Consider the following 24,187-nt stretch of genomic DNA (forward strand, 5'->3'; position numbering starts at 1 on the left):
TTTCACCACAAAGACAGCGAGGATCATCCACGATGTTCATAGAGGCAAGTTTGTGATTTATAGATCCATGGCCTGTAATCAGGAAAGTGGTATATAACCCTGGGCTGTACCATGCTGGAGCTTTAGGGTAGATCTGGGCTATTTCAGGTAAGAATTTTTTAGTGATGGAACCTTTGGGGGTGGTATTCCATCTGTTTTGCCAGGCGTTAAGAAGGTAGACTGCAAGGCGCTTTTTTTCTTCTTTGATGGTGTTTGCTGGGTTTGTAGTGAAATCCAGGATGGTGGTAGGGAGTCCCTTTGCGAGCCGGTAGTGCACACCTTTGCGAATTATTTGCAGGTCCAGAGGGAGAACTCCTGCCAAGACTTGGAGCGCTGGGTTGCTTACTGTGCAGCAGGCATGGGTGATAGTGAGAAGGATATTACGCTGGATGGAGGTGAGCTTCCTTTGGTTACGAACAATGAGTGCACGATGAAACCAGACACCTGCACAGTAGGTTATAGTGGGAATGAATACAGCTTTGTATAGCATGTGCAGCGAGCGGCGATTTAGGCCCCAGTCAGACCTGCTGATCCTCACTACCATTGCCGTGTAGTTCCTGACTTTGCGATGAAGGTAGTCTATATGCGGGTAAAACGTGAGCTTGGGGTCGAGAATTACCCCAAGGTACTTCATCTCAGTTGTCAGTTTGATAGTTCTACCAGCAATTTTAATCTGCGGCGGCCTGCTTATTTGAAGGGTTCCTCTGAGTAGAATTGAAGTAGTTTTCTCAGTGGATATATGGAGTTTATGGAGGCTGGCCCATTCTTCTAGCTTTGTAAGGGCTCCGTTGGCTGTTGTTTCCAGGGAAGCTCTGGAGTTTCCAGTGACTGTCAGTATCAAGTCGTCTGCGAAGGCTTGGGTGGAAACGTCCCCCAGGTCTAGGTTCAGGAACTCGTCCATGACCACATTCCATAGGAAAGGACCAAGGACAGAGCCCTGGGGGCATCCTCTGTAGACATTTCTGGAGACTTGTCGATAGGCATTTCTGACTGTAACACTTCTGTTGTGAAGATAGTCCTGTATGCAGCTGTAAAGATTTGCTGGAACGCTAGCTTCTCTGAGTCTTCGTAGTATACTTGGCCACCAGAGCAAGTCAAAGGCCCCGGCGAAATCCACTGATATTACTAAGAAGTATTTGGTGGCTGAATTTTTGACTGAATCCGTGAGCTGTCGAAGAGCATCTTCTGCTGAACGGCCTGCCCGAAAACCAAACTGGTTTGGGGACTGGAGATTTGCATTATTATAGTGTTTTTCCAATCTGGATAAGAGAAGACGTTCAAATATTTTGCTTAAAACGGGAAGGAGTGCTATAGGTCTGTATGACCTTGGCTGCTCTGGTGGTTTACTTGGGTTCTTCAAAATGAGGCGTAGATTGGCCTCTTTCCAGTCATCTGGGAAGAGTCCAACTTCCAGACAGTGGTTGTACAGGCTGAGAAGGAGATTTGATTGCGTCTCTGCAAGCTTCTTAATTACTTCTGCTTCAATGAAGTCTAACCCTGGGCTTTTTTTGTTTTTTGTTTTGCCAATGGAAAGTTTTAATTCATCTAAGTTGAAAGGCGGTTCTATAGAAGTGGTGCTGTAGGATGCGTTTTCAGTACAGATTTCTTGTTGCTGGCTGGATTGAGGATCTGTGTTTAGCGGGAACAGGGTGTCCAAGATGTTGTTTACTGACTCTTCCCATGTGAGGGTTGTGGTGCCCTGCGGGGTGACTGTAGAGGAGATGACCTCACCCCTGGGGAGCTTGTTCGTAACGATGCGATACACAACTCCCCAGGGGGTGCTGTTTCCTGCGATAACAATGCGATACACAACTCCCCAGGGGGTGCTGTTTTCTATACTATATATTAAACTAAAATTATTCTGCATTAATTAAGTATTATTATTATTATTAGTGCACTTTTATGCAGATTCTAGGGTTACCTCCATTAGCCACTTTGTCGTCTTGTGGTGAGGAAGTGCCATCGCTGGCCGTTTGTGCATAGTGTTGGAATATGTGAAGGTGTGATGGTGGGGCTTTTTTTTTTGTGTTGAGTGGCTGGCTTCAGACGATTTAGCAACCAGGGGACAACAAACATGAGTTTGATTGCCCCTGTCTCACATCTCTAGCTGCACAGAGGCAAGTCAGATTCATCTTTTAGCTCCTGCTAGGTGTCCCCAGAACTGATGGTCTGGGGAAGCCAATGGAAATATAGGAAAGGAGAGTGGTTGTATAGCAGGGAGAAGATGGGGAAGGAGGGACTGGGAAAAATATAGTGATAGAAAGATGGAGATGATAGTTAGAGGCATCCACATAGTAGGAAGGAGGAGTTGTTAGTTAAAGTGATAGAGTAGAGTACTAGACAGTAGGTCCAGGAATCCCACCCCTCAGTAGGGGTCAGCAGTGCAGACTGCACCCCAGGTCAGTAGCTGAAATCCAGTCAGTGAAGATTCCATTCCCAGGTGGGGGTCAGCAGCAAATATCCCACCCCCTCAGTAGGGGTTGCCAGGCAGCAAAGATCCTGCTCCAGTTGGGGTCAGCAAGGAAGATCCCTGTGGGGTCTGCAGTGTTTTCTGTCAAGGTGTGGTTCTGTAGGCCAAGTGAAGTGTCCATCACTGGATATAACTATGAATGAAGTTAGGTAAGTCACAGTCGAAGTATTGTGACTTACCATTAATGTGTCTGATCAATCTGATCTTGTTAGAGTTTACATGTCAGGATGTCATTGGTGCTGTTCTTGAGTAATAGTTGTCCTACGCTTGAAGAGGGCATTAGCATACCTACAGAAGGCTGCATAGTTAGCCTGAGTTGCAATTAATTCCAGTGCTTCATCCTGGGTGTAGCAGCCAGTCTCAATTTCAAGTTGTGTCCAGATATCCACGTACATGTGACAATCATACATCAGGTGGCCCCAAGATTCCTTGTTTCTGCAGGTTCAATCTGGGGTGTCTGTGAGGCCCATGCTGGGAAGTTTTTTGTTGAAGCTACCATGGCAAATATCCCATGGTAGAGATATTTATCACATTAACAAGAATAGGGCATGGAGCCCTGGAGTGAACCATTTAGTGTGTTTTTTGCTGTTCTCAGCTATCTCTGGTAGGAATTTACTGACCGTTGCTCCATGCTATGCGTTGTTTCATTTCTCCTGCCACCTAGAGACTAACAGCATTCTTGTTCTATTCAGATCTTGTTTAGCAGGAATGGTGAGGTCTATCTGGATGTTGTGAGCATTGTCCTGTATGTTCCTTTTGTGGAGAAACTGTATCTGGTGATAAACAACTTCCATATCAAGAGGAATCTTGCTGGTAAGGACCTGGAGTGCAAAGGTGGAGGTTGTTCTGCAGGTCCTGGTAATTGCTAGGAGGGCAGCCCTTTGGGCCTGTAGTAGTTAATTTCTCACAGCCTGTATGTTGACTCTGTACCCTGATGCTCCTGCTCCATATTTTATTATTGGAAGCACAATACAATTAAATAAATAAAATAAATTTTCTGTTTATACTCCGGGACGACCAAACAGAGGAGTTAACAAGATAGACAGAATACAAGAAACAGCACCGTATTCAGCAGTCATGGGCTTGAACCCTGGTCACTCAAGGCACATGTACTTATGCACCCGTGCGCCTGACCACAAGGCTACGGCGGCCAATATTAGTATAGATTTAGGGTTCGGGGTTTAAGGCCCCAGTCCTTCTTAGCAATATTAATAATCCTTCTTATATATGCCTTGACTTTTTCTTTGACATACTTGACATGTTGGAGAAAAGAGAGCATGCAATCAAAGATTACTCCAAGGTATTTTGTGCTAGCTGCGCTTTTAATGGATTGGCCATTGTTCCTAACAGTAGGTGGCCTTTCAGGGTTAATTTCCCCTTGAGCATCTGTATTGTCTTGTGTAGGGAGATCTGTATCTGATGCTGAGTAGTCTTTCTTGGAGGTCTGTCATGATTGTATTGATCTGTTGTTCTGTTTGGGCTCTGGAGTTTCCCTCTACCAGCATGGTAAGGTCATCTACATATGGCAGATGACCTTACGGTAGGAAGGTAGTGTTTGGGTATTCTTTTCTCAGCTAGGTATCAAATATCATTGTCCAACACAGGGGTCCCAGGATGGACCCCTGCGGGCAGCCTCTGGTAACAGGCCTATGAACTTCCAGTTGGTTAGATCTGACAAGGTGTTTGGTTGGAGAAGTAGCTGGTAAACAGCAGATAAAGTGGGTTCGAGACTTTAGCCTCCCTGGATCTCTCCAGGACACTCTGCCATCATAAGGTGTCAAAGGCCCCTTTGAAATCAACAAGGAGGGCAAGCAAGCACTTCTTGGTGGTGTTTATTGCTGTGGAAACTAGAGCTGTCATTGCATCTTCAGCAGAGCACCCTTTAGTGAACCCATACTGGTGAGAGGATGCAAGATGTTTGTGATCGTAATAGGTCAGTACTCTTTGTGCCGTCAGTTTTTCAAGAATTTTGCCTAAAATTAGCAGCAGGGCAACGGGTCGATACAAATTTGGATCCAGTGCAGGCTTGGTAGGGCTTTTGATCGGGATTTTGAGTAATGCTTTCTTCCAGGTCTGAGGGAAGGTTCCCTCCTGTAGGTATGTGTTGTAGAGATTTTCAAGAATAGAGGGAATTGCTTTCCAAGCTTGTTTGAGGATTTATATCTCAACTCTATCAATGCCAGGGCATTTGCCAGCCTTGCTTGACATTATGGCCTCTTCAATCTCTTCTTTGGTGAAAGGATCTTCTTTAGTTGTACCTCTGTGAGTCAGATGGTTGTTTGCATTGTTGTCTCCTGGCTTGTGTCATCTTAGTGGACAATGGTATCAAGGATCCTATTCACAGATTCTATCCAAGACGTAGTTTCTTCATTTTGTCCATCTTGGATAGAGGAGAAGATTTCCCTAGGATGGCATTTTGTGGTTATCAGCCTGTGCACAAGACCCCAAGGGTCTGTGTTGCCACTGGTTTGTACTAGGGTTTCCCAGGTATGTCTCTTTTGTTTGTGTATTTCTTGATGATACAGCTGCTTCATATCTCTGTACCGCTCCAGAAGGATTGCCCTCTGGTAATCTGTTCTCGCTACCTTTGTTTGCATTCTCATAGCTGTGAGATTGTTAGTTCAGGAGATATGGTTGGATCTTCTTTTCTTCCTTGGGATAGAGATTTCAGATGCTTGTATGATTATGTTTTGCACCTTTTCAGCCTGGCGGTGTGCAGGGAGCCTTCTAAGGTATTCTGGGTCACAATCAGTTATTAATTTAAATGTGTCCCAGTCTGCTTTTGCAATTTTGTACCTCGACGAGATGTTTATGTCATGTATATGGCCCGCTGTGATTCTTTGGATTCTAGTTATGATTGCATTGTGGTCACTTGTGGTCCACTGCATATTAACTCTGCATTCTGTTACTTTTCTGCTTAGGGGACTAGTGGCCATGGTGAAATCTAAGGAGTGACCCATGGGGATAACACAGGTGGGTGGATGGCCTGGTCTGTTTAGAATTTGCATATTGTGTGCTGGTATCACCTCTTCAAACAATTCACCTTTGGGGCATGTACATGCACTATTCCACGTTGTTGACATGGTTTAATTTGCATTTGCATCAACTGCAATGAGAAGGTCAGAGCCCCTTAGTTTATTAATAGCATGATCCAAATAATTAACATATGGATTGGAAGTCCTGACTACATTGTGAATAGAGGCTTATCAGATGAAGCTGTTCTGTGAGATCCTCAATACATGCACAAGCAGTATGGGTGGAGCATAGGCCAGTTATTTTTGTCACTGTGAGCTTATGATCAGTAATGGCTATTGCAGTCCAAACTTGGGCAATAGCATTTCCACCTTGTCCAGTTGTAACCACTTCAGACTGGATTATTCTGGTTGTAAATGGCAGCCCCTTGACAACCCCTTTGTAATAGTAGGACTCCTGTAAGAGTAAGATTGTTGGTTTTTCTTCCTGGATTAATTTTTCTAACTGTCCCATTACTAGCAAGGATCTGTGACAGTTCAATTGAACTATTTCTATCGTTGTTCTATTGTAATTACTTCTGTGGGTGTGGTTATTCATAATCTGTTTTCTGTTTTAATGTTTCCACTGCTATTATATATTCCTGACACTTGTAAGAATGATTATGATGCTTCTTTTTTGCTTTGCAATTTGGACAGGAGGGGAGGACTGTTCCTTATTTGGGCTCTCTGTGTGTTTGTGATCTGTGATTCCACAGTGTCCACAGGTTGGGTCCTGTTGTCTGCAGTATTTAGCAAGGTGCCCATAGTACAGACATTTATAACATCTGGTAGGAACAGATAGTCTTTAATGGTATGTGCAGTCCACCCAAGATAAACCCTGTTGTTTTGTGAGAGTAAAGATTAGTTAAGTATATTATATGTTTATATTTTGTATTATACCATTTGACTTGATGTTTTATAGCCTTTAGTTGATTATGTGCCATTAAGTCTTAAATAGTCAACTGACCAACTCCCCTTTTTTCCATTATGTATGTGTTGAAAATGACTGGTCAGAATCTGTTTTGTCAGCAGTAGAAGCAGTGGCCTTTTTAGCAATTTAAGAATAGAGGAGGATATGGAGATGAGTTAGAAGTAATTCATTGCAACCGGATTACTAACTTTCTGGATTGGATGTACAGCATAGGCCTGCCAGGAAGAAGGGAAAAAATCCAGACCGATACACCAACTAAAGATTGAGGCAATGGAATCAAGTGGGTAAAGCGCCTGCCTGGCAACCCAACGGTCGCGGGTTCGAATCCCGCCTCGGGCTTGGATCAAAGTACTGCAAAAAAAAAAAAAAAAAAAAACCTTGGGAGGTGCATTATGGCCACAGAAGCCGATGCGCCAATAACTACCAAAGAGAAAAAAAAAAAAAAAAAAAATGGAATCAAGAATATAACAGCTAGAAATTTTAATTACATATTTAGGAATTAAATCAGTCCCCATCCCACTGTGTTAGTTGAAGGAAATGATGGAAATATGTGCCAGCAAATATAGGATAAATACAAATTGCTAAAATAAATAGCTTTTTATATTTCATCCAAAAATAAAAATAAAATAAAATATTTCCTCCATTTAAAATTACCAGCTGCTTGATGTTATAAATTTTTGTTATTTTATTTTTGTTATCAATAAACCCAACTTGATCACAGTAAGTGGAACCCACTGTATTTGATACCATTAAAGAAAAATATGGAAAATAATGGCAAAAGTGTAAATTCTATGAAAATGCAACATTTCATTATAAAACAATAACATTTAAAAATATTACATTCTAATGTAATATTACTAATGTAAAATAAAATGTTGGCACAAATAAATTCCAGAATAATAGAATTTTTCTGGCTTCTTTAATATGTGCCAACACCTAAAATAATGAAATATTACATATGAAAATACAAAGGAATATAACAGAGGAAACAAAGCATAGAATGAAAAAAAAAAAAAAAAAAAAGAAGACTTCAGCCATTAGTCAATCATCTTCAGAAGCTAGATAAATGGACACACAAGGCAATCTGTGTGAATGGCTATAAGTTTTATACTATGAAAACACTACGGTATATACCAAGAACAGATATTACATTGTAGACCAGACAAGAACTCAATGCAACATAAATATAAAGGTTGCTGTTATGATAAACTGCATATGAATACCATAATCATAGTGAACAAAGTCAGAAAATGAAATTGTGGTACAACTGTAAAATAATTCCATGGAAAATAAGAAATATTGCATTAGCAAAGAAATAACACAAGGCAGCATATTCATATAATAATACTATAAATAAACTTACAAATAAGATGGAATAAATAGAATGGAAATAGATAGGAGAAAGAGTTGGGGAAAAAACAACTTTAATTTAAAAATGAAATAACTACTTTGAAATTGGAAAAGACATTTATTGTTATTACCAGTTAATAATATACATTAAAGCATTTATGTTATCCTTGATGATGTCCCTTAATTTCACTATTCTCTATTAGTATTTTCACATTATCCATTTCTGTGTGTAATGTTTCTGGTGGTATTCTTTCAATTTCATCAATATGTTGGTTTACGTAGAATGAAAAGAAAAAAAAACAGATACATCTAGTGACTGTGGTGGCTAATTTATGTTCCCAAAACAAGACTTAATGTGATTTGAAAACATTTCCTCTAAAGTACCATTAGAATGTCTTGTAGTATGGGGGGCCCCCCCCTAGTGCCAAGCAATATTAGTGACCACAGCACCTTTTCATAGTGATTATCTAGTACACTTAACTGTAAATAAGTTTCTCTTGGGTTTCACAAGTAACTTTTGAGAATTAGAATTAATACATCTATTCAAATAATGTAACCTAAAGAAAGAAAATCACCTTTCTTTAGCCACTTTTTATTTTTAGTTTATAAACTAAAAAACTAAAAATAAAAACTAAAATAAAAATAAAAAACCCTCTCTTCTTTGTTTGGGTCATTAGATGCCGCCACTCTTGCCTCCACATGGCTTTTATTTTGTTATTTGTTTTTTTTTTTTTAGGAGCATTAGCAACTAAGGCCATATTGCTCCGGTGCGGTGGTCATTCCCTGACCTTTCCGCATGCTCCGTATTTGGTGGTGACAGGCTCGAACCCCGGTCTAATCAAGAAGCGTGTGCTACGAAATGCTGCTCCTTCCCACCTGGCTACGGAGGTGCCTCTCCACATGGTGGAGCTGGTAACCTCGGAGGAAAAGGCAATCTCCAGGGCCAAAAAGAGCACACCATGAGTAATGGGGTGTGTGTCTGGGCTGCAAAATGCCTGAAAACTGAGACAGAGACCTACCCTATTCCAACTTTCTTAATCATACACTTAACTGGTGAAAATGCAATTGGCAACTTCTCACCATTTAGAGTCCAAAAGGAATTTAGAGAATAGAGCTGGATCTCCAAAGTCTGTAAAAAGACTTAGGTCAGGAGACATTCTCATTGAGACTTCTAATGCTAAACATTCAGAGCAACTTTTGAGCATTAAGAAGAACTTTAGAAGAAGATCAAGGAGTAATTCAAGTCAAGAGAATCTCCACCAGAAAAGATGCCATCTTGACCCCTACATGCAGTCTTATCATGATCTCTAACACACCACACTATCCATCATCCATTATGGCTGGATATCTGTTATGACATATATTCCAAATTCACTACAGTGTTTCTGATGTTGGAAGTACAGACATTCCCGGACAGCTTGCCACAAAACCTCTTCCTGTGAAAAGTGTGGGTCAGCAGAACATAACTGCGAAGCCCGTTCTGCTCCTCAGCCAGTATACCCAAATTGCAAAAAAGGCCACCCCTCCTCTGCTAGAACATGGGAATGCTGGAAAAGTGAAAATCTTATTCAGAAATATAAAACAACCCATAATGTTTCCTATCAAGAAGCAAAGTGAGTGTCACCACCAACCCATACAAACAGACCTATGAATTCCCAACCCAAATCACCAAAAAACATTAATCAACCACATTGCAAACTAAACTAACAGTACTCCCAAAAGAGTCTTTCTCGAATTAAGTCAAACCCTGTAAGTGCAACACAAACTCAAGCAGTCAATATGCCAATTTCCATACCACTTGAAAACCTCCACTCCCAGGACCAAAGATGCAAAGAAAAAAAAAAAAAAAACATAATCCCCAGTCACCAACAGGAAATGGATATTAATGAAAAATCTGCAGATGATCCTGTCCTAGAAATTTTTTGTCAAAGAAGACGTGGAGACAAGAAAACCCTTCGTTCCAAAAAAAGATAAAAACAAGAGTGAAAAACAGAGAACTTCAGCAACACGAAAACACTCGGAAAGTCTAACAAGGGATAAATAATGAAGACAATAATTCAGTGGAATTATTGTCATTATTAATGACCTATACGACCTTACCTCTAAATGTACACCAATATGTCTGTGCCTTCAAAAGATGTATTTAAAACCTCAAGATACACCAAAACTGTCTCAGTACAATATCTTTAGAAAAGAGAGAACCCATCAAAATACTGCACATGGTGGTGTAGCTCTTTTAGTAAACCCACACGTTCCTACCAAGCACTGAATTCTCCCTTGAGGCAGTAGCTGTCCACATAGCTGCTGACATCCATATTACAATCTGCTCCTTATACATTCCACCAAGTTACCATCCAACAAAGTGATCTAAATAGTCTCATAGCCCAACTTTCCACACCTTTCCTCATTCTGGGAGATTTAAATGGTCATCACGCACATTATTGAGTAACAACCTCATTGATCAAAGAGGAAAATTGAATAATATTTCGATGTTAGCAATCTTCTTCTAAAAGATGTGTCACCTACATATGTTCACCTTCCTTCTGGAACTAATACTGAGTAGACTTATCCATTTGTTCAGCAGCCCTCTATCCTACTCTAAAGTGGACAATAAACAACAATCCACTTCATAGTGATCACTTTCCCATACTAATTGATTTAATAAACAATAGGAGCAGAAGAATCCTTTTTGTGAGATATAAGACAAGACTGAGTTTTAGAACGGTTGAAATCAACTAAGTTGTCTTTGCCCCACTGGAGAATTACCTGAAGATTGGCATTTAAGGAATTGGTAGCAGATTTTCAAGAAGTTGAAGCCGATTGAGCAGGACAAGGTTTCTCAAAATGGAAAGTGGAATGCAATGTGCTATCATCAGCAAAACTATGGATAGGAGTTCCAGTCAATGGAAGAAGATCATTAATATACCAGAGGAAAAGAGTGGGGGAAAGAACTGAACCTTGGGGGACACCGGCATTAGTGGAGAAGTTAGAAGACAGAGAGCCATCTACCATCACCCTCAGTGAGCGATCAGAGAGAAAACTGGATAACCAATTACTAAAAACTAAAAATTTGCTTCCAATGCCACACTGTTCCAATTTGTGCAGCAGTCTTCCATGTGCAACAGTATCAAAAGCCTTTCTAAGTATATAATATCAAAGTTATTCCTTGCATCCAGTTCTTTTGTGATTGCATCATAGTATGCAATCAAATTGGTCAGGCAAGACTTCCCCTTAACAAAACCATGCTGTGTCTGAGCTATAACTGAAGTCTTGTCTAGATGATCCTGCAGTGCTTCTTTAACCAGTGCCTCGATTAATTTTCCAGGAACAGAAATTAAACTAACAGGTCTATAATTACTTCTGTCAGCCTTTGATCCTCCTTTGTGAATTGGGGTCACATTTGCACATCTCCAGTCTGTGGGTACCTCCCTTGAGTCCAAGGAAGTTCTCATAATTATGGCTAAGGGTTTGCTTACTTCCTTTGCTGCCTCCTTTAATATAACTGGATAGATCCCATCCACCCCATGTGCCTTTCTTGTCTTTATCTTCAACAATTTCTCCTCCACTTTACTCTCAGTTGGTTCATTTATCTGCAGATTCTTAATGCATGAAGAATCACTACGGATAATCAAATCAAGAGTATTACTCCCTTTAGTTGCCTCCCGAACATGCTGATGTAGAAAACAATCATCCAATAAATCCACAAAAGACTTGCTAGTGTGTGAGTGACCAGCCCCCAAATTCCAGTCAGTATCTGGGAAATTAAAATCCCCCATTATAAGACTCTCTGATTTACTGGCCCACTCTATTTCCTTGTACATTTTCTTATTATACTCATCAGAGTCATTAGGCCTATGGCACACTCCTACTCTCAATTTTTATCTCCCAATGCTTATGTCACACCAAACTGACTCAACACTGCACTGTCCAGCAATGTCGACTGGCTTCACTTCCTTGGATTTCATGTGTTTCTTAACTAATAGCATAACCCCTCCTCCCTTCCTATCCTGTCTATCCTTTCTGTAGACGTTGTACTCCCCAAATTCCAGTTCTGTGTTCCTTATATCTGTGTGACACCACGTCTCTGATATCCCAACAATATCTGCCTTTGATGTTTTGAGCAATACCTCAAATTCATCAAATTTATTTACTAAACTCCTAGCATTGGTGTCCACGCAAGTTTACATGCACCTGTTTCTGTTCTTAGCTACCCTAACACAACCCATGTGTTTACTTGTACCGTAATGATTCCCAGCAGTCTCTGAAATATTCTGCATCTTGTTTTTCGGGCTTCTGTTCATTCCAATAGAAGCAGTGCAAGAATCTCTTTCACCTCTGCCAGTGACTACTGTTAATCTATTAGTCTTTGTCTCCCCCCCCCTAAGCTAGTAGTTTTCCGACCCACCTAACACTGCCTCAATAGCATCAGCAAATATTCTTCCACTCTTTCTATTTAAGTGTATCCCATCCCTGTAGAAGCAATGAAGCAGTCTCTCATGTTAACAAGTACAGTCCAGGCTGAAAAAAATTCTACTCCTTGAGCCTTGAAGAATCTTTCCAGGGGGGCAAATTGATCGACAAGGCTCTCATCATATACTCCCTCCTATCGTGTCTGGGCAGAATTGCAGACACTTTCATTTTCAACCCTACATCACGGCTTTTTTTCAACAGTGACTTGTACTTGTTTAGTAATTCTGCCAGTCTCCTACTCTTGATATTTGATCAATCATTCATTGGAGAATTCCTTTATGTAAATTATGAGCTCCATTAACTCTTTTTTCTTTCTCAATGGAGAGATTAAAAATATAATTCATCGTTTATATGTTTGACAAGTAAAGTTGTTCATAGCAAATCTGAAGGTAGTGATTACCAGTGAAATGTAAATGTATTTTACATGTTAAATTTTTGTTCTATTAATGTAAACTCTATAGCAGTGTTTCATTTCTGGAGTATGTTTGTTTCCCCTTTGCAATAAACTGAATCACACACACACACACACACACACACACACAACACAACACAACACAACACAAAGTGTGTAAGCTTGACCTTAAGCTTTTGGTTACCAGTGTATGTTTGTACTAGACCATAATATTTACACTTATGGCTAATTCTAAAATCAATTTACCTAGGTTCCAGAGTACTGGAAAATTGAGTGGAGGACATCAAGCTGCAGTGATGTGTCTAGCAGTGGATGACCTTGGAATGGATAATAATCTGGTTGTTACTGGTTCAAAGGATCATTATATTAAGGTATATATACATTTCTTTAAGTGATAATAGCACCTTGTGTATTTGTAATTGAAGTATGAATGAATAAACTTTAACAATCATTTTTGTGAATTGATGGGGGGTGAAGAGAGAGATATCTGTATGTAAGGGATAAAACAATATCATATTATAATATGTTACACTATCTTTTTTGATAGATATTTGAAGTAATGGATGACATTTCACGGGTTCATATTCCTAAAGCAAACCTAGTGCCTTCTCATAATGACAGCATCCAATGTTTCGCTCTCAGTGGTGACTTCTTGTTCTCTGGCTCAAAGGATATGTGCATCAAAAAATGGGATCTATCAGCTAAAACTTTAACGCAGGTTAGTAGATTATATGAATAATGCATACAGATAAACTAAACATAATGTAGTCATTGTGGGAGGACTAAACATACTTAAAAGTATTGAATTAAACTGGTAGGTTGTAGTTTATATTGGAAAAACATAATGAAATACACTACCTACTTGTATAGTGTAATAAGTATCATTAGTGTCCTCATTTTTACAAAAGTAAATGACTCTTTTAAGAAAAAAGAAGTGGACTTCGCTGTTTCTTTATATTTGTTTTACTTGTACTGAATTGTATCTTAAGTAATGCTTTCTATAAATAGGTGCAGAATAGATGTGCAGAAGTTTGCTTTTAGCCAGCAGGTAGTTGATTGCTGGAAGAGACTTCCATCTGTTGTGGAAGTTATTATTATTAGCTATATGGTGCAAGGAAGCCTGAGGCTTATGCTGCACCAGCCAAAAAAAAAAAAAAAAAATTTTGAATTACCCTGAGAGAGAGAGAGAGAGAGAGAGAGTCAGAAGTAGAAGAGAAAGAGAAGAATGATGATATCCAGTTCAGGACCCTGAGTGTGCCCAGCTGCCAGAATTGTTATGTAAGTAAGTCTGCATATCACCTGCCCTTAATGTCATTAGTGCCAATGTGTACAATATCACCTTCTGTGCTCTGAAAACATCTTTTCTTCAACATCAACTTTTGCCATGGGCAAAAGTTGACTAGTTTATATCTAACATAATGTCTGCATCACCTTATAATTTATATGCAACACATGCATTTTTCTCCTATGACGTGTCAATAGTTCATCCGACATCTGTTTACTTCTAAGCCTTGAATGGAAATTCTTAGTTGGTATGAAAAGCAGTAGCTTCTATGGTTATTTCCCTGAATGCTTCCCATTTAAAATTTGTTGTTGGTAACAACATTAGATGACCCACTGTATAGAATTTAAACACTGCCTGAGATCACTGCAATCTCCTTTGTGGAAGCAGAAACTCTTCTCCATACCCTGGATTGTATTTTCACCTTTAAGTAAATTCCACATGAATATGCTTGAAGCACTGACATCTAGTGGTTCTTTTAGCTGCAGATTCTTAATGCATGAATTATCACTGCTTATAATCACAGGTACACAAGTTTAATAAAGCAATTGCTGCACTGAGATATTGCAGATTCCCAGAGTAGTCCTCCCCAACAGGGCACACCCACTTCCCAGTGATCATTACTTCAGAAATCTGAAAAACACCCCATGGGAATTGGAAAAAAGATTTTTTTTTTTTTTTTTTTTTTTGTTTCTTGCGTTCAAATATTTAGACATGTATTGAACTCAAGGACATGTACTGTTTCTCTAATACTGAGACAAATAGCTTTTGAGGCACATAGATAACTGTTGATACCTCTTCAAGATTCAACATCCTTTCATCATTACAAAATAAATTATACTGAATGGTAGATAGCTGCCATTTTATCTAAGTGAAAACTGATCAGAATTAGAATATTCTTTGTTGTGAATAGTAACACCTGCAAAGTAGAAAAAAATTTCTCCTCAGTGGAAGGTTCAAAATAGAAAACCCTTCATTGCGGGTGTTCTAATCTGAACCACCATCCCGAAACAAGATGGCCACCACTGGAATTATCAGTGAATTTGTTGGAGCTCTTCTGTTTACAATCTAATCCATGCAAAACCTACAAGTCTTTTGTTTAGTTATGACAACACACTTGTCATTTGTGTTTTTATGAAACCTCCATACTCAAAAGGTATGAAAACCTATAGTACTTAGTACTTCGTGTGCATGGAGTTCAAGAAGTTACTTGTTGATATTAGACTTGAATCTGCAAATTGTAATTTTCAGAAAGTATGTATGAAGGCAGGTTGCTCCAAAAAACTTAAGTTGAAAGGATAAATGAGGAAGAAAAAAGTTGGTTCTGTGAGTTTGACAGTAAATGTACAGTAAACTCTCGATTAAACAGACTAATAGGGGAGAGGGGGGGGTGTCTGTTAATGCCGAAAGTCCATTAAATCAAATGTAACTTGGGGGGGGATTTTTTATTGTTGTTAATGTAAAAAAAAGCTTTAGTACAATATACAGTACCGTAGCAATATAAAATTATTAAATTATAATAAAGAATATGTAATATTTACTCACCTTTTTGACAGTGTAGTTGAGAAGAGTATTTTGCCGTGACCATAGTGGTAGTAGTACAGTAGTCGTTATTCAGTATCTGAAGGTAGAGGTGAAGGGGAATCCTCAGCTTCAGATTCTTCTGAAATGTTCACAAATGGAGGCACTGGTGTCATCTGTTTTCTTGTAGCTGGTTGAGATGTACAAGCAGTTGGAGTGAAATAGGAGTGGGAGTCGGTGAATTTCGCTTAAAGAAAGCATCCAGCTTCAGTTTTTTGCCACTCTGATGTTGTTTCTTAATAATGATAACCCTGAACTGCCGAAAATGTTCATAGTAAGGGACAATTTCAGGGTCAGAAGATGTCCCTATGTAGTGGATGGTGATGTCCATGAGATTTCTCATTTCAGACAGTGTAGGCCATGTTGGTGTAATTTGCTCTTCCTCAGTATCTTCTTCTTCTTCCCCTCTGCCTCAGCCTCCTCCGTAGCCAGGTGGGAAGGAGCAGCAGCGCGTAGCACACGCTTCTTGATTAGACAGGGGTTCGAGCCCGTTACCACCAAATACAAAGGATGCGGAAAGGTCAGGGAATGACCACCGCATATCCCGGAGCAATATGGCCTTAGTTGCTAATGCTCCTAAAAACCAAATAACAACAACAACTTCCCCTGCCTCACCTACCATATTGAATGTCGTCCACAATTTCTTCTTCAGTGTGGATTTGGTAGCCAGGATCACCTCCATCATTTTCAAGCCATTTCAGAACATCTTCAGTTGTTTCCCGGTTGCCAGCATTTACAAGGGGTGCCGAAAGTCATTTGCCTCAAATCCTTCAAAATCCAAATCCGGTTCAATATTATACAACAACTTCTTCCAACCATTTGCCAAAGTCATAGTCTTCATCTCCTTCCAAGCAGCTGCAACGTTAAAGAGTGCAAGCTTAATGTTGTATGCTGATAGATTCTGAAGTGGCCTGGCTCCTCTTGTCTTCATCTTCTTCATCCTCCAATGCAACCATTACTTCTTCCAAAAAGTTCTTCTTCTTCTACAGCCTCTTGCATGCTGCAATTATTCCCTGGTCCATTGGCTGAATAACTGAAGTTGTGTTAGGAGGCAAAAAAAGACATTTAATTCTGCCATCCTTACTAACTTCTCAGCACTAGGATAAGCAGGGGCATTGTCAAGAAGCAATAATGCCTTTACATTATTGAGGGAAATTTTCAGAACATCTGTCTGGAACACCTCACATCAGAGACAAAGTGGTTGAAGAACCAGTCAGAAAAAATCTCCAAAGTAAACCATGCATTCTTTGAACTGGTGTAAATAACAGGCAACTGATTCATAATGTCTTTAAGAGTTTCTTTGATTATCAAAACAATAATGGAAATAGGTAATTATTATTACTTTTTTAATTAATAATAACATTGGAGGTTTGTATAACCTAAAAAAATAATATGGTCAAGATAATATGTACATTACAGTATTATTGTTTGTCCGGTGCATTAAATCTGAAGTCCATTATTAGGGACTTCAGATATTATCAGGGTCCATTAAATCCAGGGTTTACTGTATGTTGACTTCTCGAGGCACATGTTTGGAAGAGGGGGCTGGAATTAGAGCAGCCAATTCAGAAGAACAGTACCCATGGAAGTATCTGCAGAAAAAGCATGCAACAGAGAGAGAACATCTATGAGACAAGGAGATGAGAGACTTTATAAGAGAGAGGTCATTAATTAACTTAACTTCTCTCTTTTGAATGGAGTCTAGAAGCTGAGGAGATTATGGGGGTATTACCACGGGAACAGTATTCCATATTAGGACAGATTTGATATTTATAAAGTGAGAGTAGAGGCTTAGAAGAATAATTCTGAGAGCAGAAGAGAAAATCCAGTCTTTTAGATGCAGAGGAAGCAAAGTTTGTAATATGATTATGCAGAAAGATTAGAAGTCAGAATAATCTCTAACAGAAATATGTGATCTTGTCTAGAAATCTGACTGTCATTCAAGGCAGAGGAGCAGAAGAATCCTTTTTGCAATATATAACACAGGATGAGTCATTTTAGGATTGTAATTAACTATATTATCTTTGTCCCACTGGAGCATTGAAGGAATTGGTTAGTGGATATTTAAGGAGTTGAAGCTGTTTGTTGGCAAGCTTTCTCAAACTGCAAAGTGTGTGCTATCAGCAAAACAATGGATTGGATTTTGAGTCAATGGATGAAAGTAGTCATTAACATACAAGAGTAAAAGAGTGAAGAAAGGATTGAACCTTGGGTAACTCCAGAATTAGTGGAGAAGTTAGAAAATAGAGGGCCATCTACCATAACCCACAGTAAGTGGTCAGAGAGAAAACTGGATACCCAGTTACAAACCACAATCAGCAATCCATAAGATGGAAGCTTATTTATATCGAAAATGATCAAAGCCTTTGGAGTGTGAAAAACAACTACTTCAGTTTCACATAACTTTTCTAATGAATTTATCTTTAGATGGGTAACATAAACCAGTATATCACAAGTAGATTGACACTGACGGAATCCATATTGGTGATCATTGATCAGATGGAAGGAATCAAGATAGTTTAGGAATTGGTGGGTAGTGGATTACTCCATTACTTTAAAAAATGCAGAAGTAAGGGCAATGAGATGATAAACGGATGGGAAGGATTTGTCATCCTTTTTTAGAAACTGGATAGCTTAAATAAATTTAAGGCTGAACTAGTAGACAAACATTTGGAGTGACTGGATGGGTGAAACAGGAAGTGGTTTTTTTTTTTTTGGCTGATGTATCAGCTTGCTTTTTTGCATCATATACTAAAAATACATCATATGCTTTAGCACTAATGCTAAAAATAAATTAAGATAGCATTATACACATCTGAATGTCTAAATAATTGTAAATTTAGATATTTATTCACTAATTTTAAGCAGTATCATATTTGTAATTTATTCATTTACATACGTATAACTAATATTTAATGCACGTGCTCACTTCACATTGTTGAGAATGAATAAAGTATTGTCTAGTATGAGATTGTATCATTTCTTATTTTTTCCAAATGACTAGTTGTCAGCACTGCAATCAAGTGCATGATATACTTGATAGTATAACAAGGATAATAGAAATTATGTGGAGAGTGGAAGAAGGGGTTTAAAAAAAAGAAAAAAAAAAAAAGATGGTTTTAATATTCAGGAAGTTTTGTTCTAAGCAGTGTTTAGAAAAAACTTTATTCCTTAGCCCTTTGAAGACAAGCGTAAAAATGAAAAAAATTAATACTAATGAGCTCTTGAAAAATTATTTTAAAGTTTACCTGATTGATAAAACATTAAAAAAGTTTCAGACATTTTAGATATTTTAATTATTTATATGATTTTTAGTGTATTTCTTGAAACACTCACCAGGATGCAGTCCACAACAGTACCTAGTTTTGGTACTGTGAGACATGAAGCATGTCTTACAGTACCAAACTGTTGGTTTTCTTTCACACTTAACCCTTCTGTCATTACATACTGCACAGCCTTTCTTCTTATTTGAATTTTCTTGTTTGTGAGACAGACAATAAAATTTAAATTCAAATAAATGAACTAAAGGCTTTAGTTCATTTATTGAAACCAAAACCCAGTTGCACCATACAGAACAATTAGAAAGTAACTTATTTGAAGGGTTTCATTGGCATAATTTGTTTTGACAAAAATTTCTTCAAAGAATTGGTTAAAAAAAAAAAAAAGCTGAAAATGCTCAAGTGCAGTTTTCAGAATACTCAATTAGTCAAACAAAATCCACAATTTTCAAAACAGGAAAGGGAAATGTTTGAATGAAGCATAATTTACCTTGCTTGGTCTCCAATTTTCCGCAACAGCATTGATTGACAAGTTGTCATCAACTTCTTCATCACTGCTGCAATCATTGGGATCAAAAATAATATTGTCCTCACTATCAGACAAAAGTAAATCAAATTCTGATTGGAAAGTTCTAACAATTTCTCAATTTCTTCATCAGAAAGGCCTTTACAAGATGTTGATGCCTTGGCTAAACACATTGTTTCTGGCAGAGAGTAAATAGACAGTGAACAATAAAAATGAGGCAAAACTACTACAGCCATCAGCTATTAAAAATTGAATGAAAACATTCAATTAGCTCATCAAATTGTTTATATGAAATATAAATAGAAAGCAGGTCAGTAATTATACCAGAAGAGTAGAAAACAAGCTGTATAATTAGCAAAACAGAATGATCCATCATAATATGTGACATTGAACTTGAAGAGAAATTTTAAGATGGTGCATGAGACATGAAATCGGGCCAGAAAGGGTTAAAGTATTCTGTAATAATGATCCTTCCTTCAGTGCTTTGGTTTTTATATAATTCAAGGAACATTTGTTGATATAATTATGTCAAATAAGAAACACATTTTTGTTTGTTTTAGCAATGCTCAAAAGTGAAATATTCTGTAAAAATTGCTGTATAACAGGAGTTCAACTAGTCTATCACAGCATGCTTTTTAGTACATCTCACATTAAAAGTTAACTTCAATAATGTTGTTAATCTTATGTTTTAATAAAGTATAGGTACGTTATATTCACATTCTTGTGATGGAATCTGTTGGTGGTTGGCCATACTATATTGCACGTGCAATCATTTCCGTATGCACATACTTTACCATTATAAGGGAGATTATGGGCTGATTGTAACTGTAAATATTTATTGATTGTTCATAAAGTTACATTAGAAAGTCCAAATAAATGAAAATGTGGAGAAGTATTTTGAAACTAGGCATGGAAAATATAATTTAGAATTTCCAAAAAATACTGAACTGTGTAATTCTAAAATAAAAGATTTAAGAAATGGTCATTCTGTACAACAAAGAATGTTTATTAAAGCAATGAATAAGCCACTTGCAGTAACCATCACTTGTTTGAAATTGAGTACTCAGTGTGTACTCAATTTCAAACAATTCCTAACCTAATCAAAACAATAAAAACAATTTGCAGTTTCTGGTTTATTGGTCTTTTCTGTTAGTGTAATCAATTATAAACGGGTAGTAAACTCGATCTTCTTGCATTTGCTATAGTATCAATAGCTGGAATTGTGTGGGTTTTCACATTATTATGGTGAAATGTGTTTCCCCTTCCATGAAATATTCAATCATATAAAAAACAAATAAATTTTCAGAAACTCATTACTTCGTATTGTGTTTGTTACATCTTGTGCGTACCATGTTCTTTGTTGTTATTAATTGCTTATAATTTTTACTGATTTAAATTTTACAAAAAAAAAAAAAGTCAGTGAACAGAAATATCAATTAGTATGTACATATTATAGTATGTATTAATTAAGCAATGTATGCAAGCATAAATTTATTTTTATTTTGCTAACTGGAAAATATTCTTCCAATTTTCACATATCATTTAAAGCAGGGATCCACTGTATTTTGTTGGGATATCCCTGGGTTAGGTTCTGTGCTATTGAACTTATTTGAGACCATAAAAAATAATTGACTTTTAAAGAGTGCAGAAGGTACACGAAATCTATATGCTGCAGAAAAACTGTGCTTAGCAGCGATGAAGAGGAAGAAAATTAAATGAATGCACATTATCTCACATATAAGTATCACAGTTTGTAAGGTGAGACATTTGTTCAGTTATTACTATTTAAGTTATTACTACTATAAAAATTAAGTTTCCGATAGTTAAAAAAAAAAAAAATTGCATATTTTTGTTAGCTTTTGGAACGTAACGGGTTATAACGTGTTATAATGAGGGTTACCTGTACTTTATACACTGACTCCCAAGCGCCTTACAAGTTGTGATAGGCACCTCCATAGCCAGGTGGTAGGAGCAGCAGTGCATAGCACACCCTTTTTGATTAGACCAGGGTTCGAGCCCGTGACCACCAAATACGAAGGATGCGGAAAGGACAGGGAATGACTACCGCATATCCCCGGAGCAATATGGCCTTGGTTGCTAATGCTCCTAAAAACCAAATAACAAACAAACAAGTTGTGATAAGTACAGAGTAAAGCACTCATCCTGTTCTGTCAAGTTTTCAACTTGACCAGTTGTTTGTTTCTTCTGGAATCTATCAGAAATAAACATAAGGCAAACAAACCGGGTTAAATCATCAGAACCTCTGAGAAACTGCTCCCACTCCCAAGTGTCTCAGTTCCATATGCACTGTGGACCAGCCATTTGTCTTACACATATTGGCAAACAGTATAGCATATACATGACATAAATTATACAGTCTTTATTGCATACTGATTACCTACCATTGTGATTACATTTATGAGTAATCTTCCTGTTGTTTTATGTCCTCTGTATAGATTTAGAAAAACAAAATTAGTAATAGAATACTATTACAAGTAGTTATTATATTATACAGTACACAGTTAATTTTGTTTATGATTGAAGTTTCTTTCAAGAGGATGCTGTTTGAAAGTATTTAATGATTTATTTGTAAAATAATAAGAGAAGTTTACCTCAGTATAGTACGCAGAACACTTCCGTATGATACTCTCCGGAAATTAAAACGAAAAATCGAAAATATTACATTACAGTAACAAATAATTAAAAATCAATTTAAAACAATTAAAAATCAATTTAATGCAATTAAAAATAAGAAAATTAATTAAAAGAATTTTACAAAAAAATTGTAAAGGGATTTTCCTTCCTGAAGCTGACAATGCTTTTCGACCGTATGTCGTGATCACAGGAATGAAAATTACCGAATAGGGAACATGAAACTTAAATAGGGATTATTTGTCTTCACGCATGTGCGTAAAAGCCCACGAATTGGAGATCAGATATGGCCGGTGAACATTAACAGAATTCTCATGTAATTTAATTTCTACGGTTTCTGCAATTAATAGTCGCGTATAATTACATTGGACACAGTATTTTGGTCTCGTTAAATAAAAGAAAATGTTTTTCTCATTAACGACGTGAAAGGCTAATTCTGATGCTGCTGAACGAGAAGCACAAACTGACACCGCATGTTGAATAACACGTCTTGGTAAGACGAGTTGCAATCACGGCAAGAAGTGTTGTATACTAGGTCATTAATTTGTGTTGCGAACGAGGAAAGGACCGAGCAGTTGTTCAGTGCAGTGCGTAATTTCCATATTGGCCTGGCCACGATTTTAAATTCAGTATCTTTAAAGGATCTGTTAAGCTGTTTGTGCCACTGTTCAACATATGGGACAGAAATAAAGTATTTTTTGATATTACTATTGTTGGTTGGTGTAGTATTTTGTATACTATCCTTCCTTTCCAGTGTAACTTGGAGTCTAGAATGAGTATTATTAAATGGAGTCTAGAATGAGTATTATTAAATGAACGTAAAATGTCTTGGATAGTACTATTATCAGCAATAACTAGAATATCATCTAAATACCTCCCATAGTATGTGATATAATATGTGATACGGAGTCAAAAAGGCATCAAATGTATATGCTCAATCGTTGAGAGATAGATCTCCAATATTAAGCCGCTCAGGCTTAATCCCATTGGCAAACCAAAAATTTGTTTGTACACTTTGTCTCAAAAGGTTATATAGTTGACCTCAACTAACAGTTTAATTAAGTGAAAAATTTCCTTAATAAGAACCTTCATATAATGATTCGGTATTGAGTTATTATTTAACACATCCCAAATAATATCTAATGTGTATTCAATGTTTACATTCGTATATAATGAGGTAACATCTAGTGAGAATAAATTGTCATTGTCGCCAAGTCTACAGTCCTTAAGGTTATTAAATAATGTATCGTAGTTCTTAATCCCAAATTGTATTACCTGTCTAAAGGTCTAAAGGGTTTTATAATGCTATATACATGTGTGGCCAAGGATGAAAATGACGAGTTTCTGTAGGAAACAATAGGCCAAATAGGAAATTTTACCAGTAATTTTACCTGACCGAAAAGTACAGGAATATTGTATGTTCTGGTTTTCAATTCCTTTAACTGAGCCATAGTAATGTAGTCGTTTTTTTGATACGTGGTTAATGTTTTATTGTATTGATTGACCAAATTGGTAAATAGTGCCGGGGTTTACTTCAAGATAAGTGGAGGTATCTGAAACAGCTGAATCTAACTTATTAATATAATCAGGTTTTTCGAGTATTACCACTGTATCTCCTGTATCTGCCCTCTGTATAATAATGTCAATGTTAGCATTAGCATTAGTAGATGGTCAGGCCACACTTTGAGTACTGTATACAGGTCTGGAGGTTTCGTTTTAAGAAGGATGTAGAGCTGTTGGAACGAGTATAGAGAAGGGCAACAAGATTAGATTTTTGGCTGATGATGTCTTTATTTTCCCAAAGTTCACGTAGAGCTGAATTGTCATGTGTATTCAATTTAGGAAGTTGTGTTTCTTTTATGCTATTCACCACCAAAACAAAAGGCACGTTTCTTTTATGTTATTCACCACCATAACATAAAAGAAACGTGCCTTTTGTTTTGGTGGTGAATAGCATAAAAGAAACGCGACTTCCTAAATTGAATACACATGACAGTTCAGCTTTATGTGAACTTCGGGATAATAAAGACATTATTATACAGAGGGCAAATAAAGGAGATACAGTGGTAATACTCGATAAACCTGATTATACTAATAAGTTAGATTCAGTTGTTTCAGATACCTCCACTTATCTACAAACAGCTTAACAGATTCTTTAAAGATACCGAATTTAAAATTGTGGCCA

At 37.5% G+C, this 24,187-nt stretch overlaps 1 protein-coding gene across 3 annotated transcripts in view; it reads left to right on the forward strand.

The window, feature by feature from the left end:
- LOC150078996 (kinesin-like protein KIF21A) overlaps positions 1-24,187 on the forward strand; it is a 755,520-nt gene that overhangs the window by 716,521 nt on the left and 14,812 nt on the right. For all 3 annotated transcript variants that reach the window (XM_090383539.1, XM_090383541.1, XM_090383540.1), the window contains 2 exons: positions 12,934-13,054; positions 13,231-13,401. In XM_090383539.1, coding sequence (XP_090239665.1) covers positions 12,934-13,054; positions 13,231-13,401 — 292 coding nt within the window. The remainder of the gene's footprint in view (positions 1-12,933; positions 13,055-13,230; positions 13,402-24,187) is intronic.

The sequence above is a fragment of the Mastigoproctus giganteus genome, chromosome 10 (assembly GCF_048544385.1).
Source record: "Mastigoproctus giganteus isolate SK-2022 chromosome 10, ASM4854438v1, whole genome shotgun sequence".
Taxonomy (NCBI): domain Eukaryota; kingdom Metazoa; phylum Arthropoda; class Arachnida; order Uropygi; family Thelyphonidae; genus Mastigoproctus; species Mastigoproctus giganteus.